The sequence below is a fragment of the Triticum dicoccoides genome, chromosome 3A, assembly GCF_002162155.2.
Source record: "Triticum dicoccoides isolate Atlit2015 ecotype Zavitan chromosome 3A, WEW_v2.0, whole genome shotgun sequence".
Lineage (NCBI taxonomy): Eukaryota > Viridiplantae > Streptophyta > Magnoliopsida > Poales > Poaceae > Triticum > Triticum dicoccoides.
Genome location: NC_041384.1, coordinates 597,067,948 through 597,070,436, shown reverse-complemented (window position 1 = coordinate 597,070,436; position 2,489 = coordinate 597,067,948). Strand labels below are relative to the sequence as shown.

Below are 2,489 nucleotides of genomic sequence, written 5' to 3'. Positions count from 1 at the left end.
AACTTGCTGGCAAGACGCGTTTATATAAAACTATAAATACGCACATACCAACTTTAATGCGTTCATATAAAACTGTAAATACGTACATACCAGCTTTGACGCGTTCATATAAAACTATAAATACATATTTGTTGGATAAGCATGTTCGTATAAACCTATAAATGCATGCTTACTCATATAAAATTATCAATTATATGCATTTGTTGGATAAACGCGTCCATATAAAACTATAAATACATGCTCATACGACCTACACCGAGCCACAGACGCCTGCACCAGGTATACCTAGCATATAGAGGTATGCACTTCTATACGCCCCGAATTGTTCGGGCACGGGGTTGGGGTCACCGCGCTTGAATGGACCGCGTAGCTCCCATCATCCTCACGCGCGCCTCCGCTCCATTTCAGTAGTAACATTCACCTCCCCCCCTCGGCTCCCCGTCGCTCTCGCCTCTCCTCCGCGCTCCCATCCCTTTCCAACGTCCCATCTCCATCCACCCCAAGATCTCCTTTAACCCCTCCGGGTGCGCGTCCACTGATCACTCACTCGTCAGCGGGATCGCGCGCCGATAGAGCTAGCTTTGCTCGCTCTCGCGGCCGCTGCTGCATATGGATTCCTCCGGCCCCGGCCCGTCATCCTCGGTCGTCGGCGGCGGCAGCGCGCCGGATGTTGCGCCGAAGCCGCCTGCTCAGCTGAGCAGGTATGAAGCGCAGAAGCGCAGGGACTGGAACACGTTCCTGCAGTACCTGCGGAACCACAAGCCGCCGCTGACGCTGGCGCGGTGCAGCGGCGCGCACGTGATCGAGTTCCTCAGGTACCTGGACCAGTTTGGCAAGACCAAGGTGCACGTCGCCGGCTGCGCCTACTACGGCCAGCCCAGCCCGCCGGCGCCGTGTCCGTGCCCGCTGCGCCAGGCGTGGGGGTCCCTCGACGCGCTCATCGGCCGCCTGCGCGCTGCCTACGAGGAGAGCGGCGGCGCGCCGGAGTCAAACCCCTTCGCCGCGCGCGCCGTCCGGATCTACCTGCGCGAGGTGCGCGACTCGCACGCCAAGGCGCGCGGGATCCCGCACGAAAAGAAGAAACGGAAGCGCGCGCCGCAGGCCGCTGAGGCATCTGGTTCATCGGCTGGCGCCGGAGCAGTCTTCGACAGGGACGTCGAGGGTAGCGCCGGCGATGGTACTCTTGCTGCGTCCGCCGCGCAGGTTGGAGCTGGAGACGGCGGCAGTACTGCACCGAGCATCCCTTGAGTATAGTAGACTTGCAAACCTTGTCTATTAGTTTGTTTATCGTCTCCGGCATAGGCATAGCAAGATTTGAGCATTTCCTTTGGTATGCTTTGTTGCCTATATTACCTCTAAATTTGCTGTCCATTTTCAGATTAATTAGATTATTAATAAGTACTATTACAGGGCGTCGTCCTAGTAGTGTTCTAGGGGAAGTGAATTAGTTGGCACAGCTAATTGTTCATTATCCCATACATATCCTGGTAATTCAAAAAATTGAGATTTGTGATCATATTAGTTACTTCTTATGCTACATCTCAGCTTGATTGAGTACTCCGTTCATTTCTCTTATTAGAGCTGTTTAATTTTTGCTAACACATGTAGCAATACTGTGATCGGTGCACTCGCTCATACATCCATTGCAAACTAGTAATCAATTCTTGCACACAATAATATTTCTAGTACCGTTCGAAGCGTTTCTTGCTTAATTGGCAGAAACACTCGATGAATGGTTTATTTCTATTTTCTCCTAGCTGCTGGAGTAGATCGCTAGGAAGAATGGAGAATGTGCAAAGGAAAAGAGAGGGGTACAGCGCGCAGAAGCTAGGCCAGCCTGCATTGATGGCAGTACGCGATCACTCACTGGCACACATGCGCGCAACAGTTCCCGGACGGCCTTCTTCCCCAACCGGCCAATCTCTTGCTCTGACATGCCCTCCTCCTCCATTTGACCATTCCCTACATGCCACGGGCCGCACAGCTGCAGCAACCTTTCTCAGACAGAGACCAGAGAGAGAGCGTGTATGTGTGTGTGAGAGAGAGATAGATGAACAGTTCTTGCGGTTTCTAATGGCGATGGAGAGCTGCATGAACAGTTCTTGCGGTTTGAGGGAGAGAGATTTAGGGCTAGGCATGCACGCGCCAGGGGTTTGTCCGGAGAGGCCTTAAATAGAAAGGAGCGGGGGAGGGGGAGGCGATAGCTGCGCTGGTCCCCGGCCGGAGGATTGGATGGGACTGTAGGATACGGAGGCACGCACGGCAGGCGCTGATCGAGTCCCTCCCTCTCTCTGACCACACGTGCACTGCTCTTCAGCCTTCACTGCCGTCGTCCTCTCTCGTATCCCTCCTTGATTTGGGCTGCCTTCCTCTCTCACAGGCGCGCGCACGCGTGCACCTGCTTGGTTCTGCATGCATGGCCACTGCCCCATGCCAGTCCGCTTGATACCCATGCTGCTGTCATCAGATCAACCCACCATCTGCACTCC

The 2,489-nt window shown here is 54.2% G+C and overlaps 1 protein-coding gene across 1 annotated transcript; it reads left to right on the top strand.

Annotated features, from left to right (window-relative positions):
- Window positions 1-334: 334 nt before the first annotated feature.
- Window positions 335-1,539, top strand: LOC119272251 (protein G1-like7). The gene has a single exon (XM_037553776.1). The coding sequence runs from the start codon at window positions 610-612 to the stop codon at window positions 1,246-1,248; it is 639 nt and encodes a 212-aa protein (XP_037409673.1). The 5' UTR covers window positions 335-609; the 3' UTR covers window positions 1,249-1,539.
- Window positions 1,540-2,489: the final 950 nt, after the last annotated feature.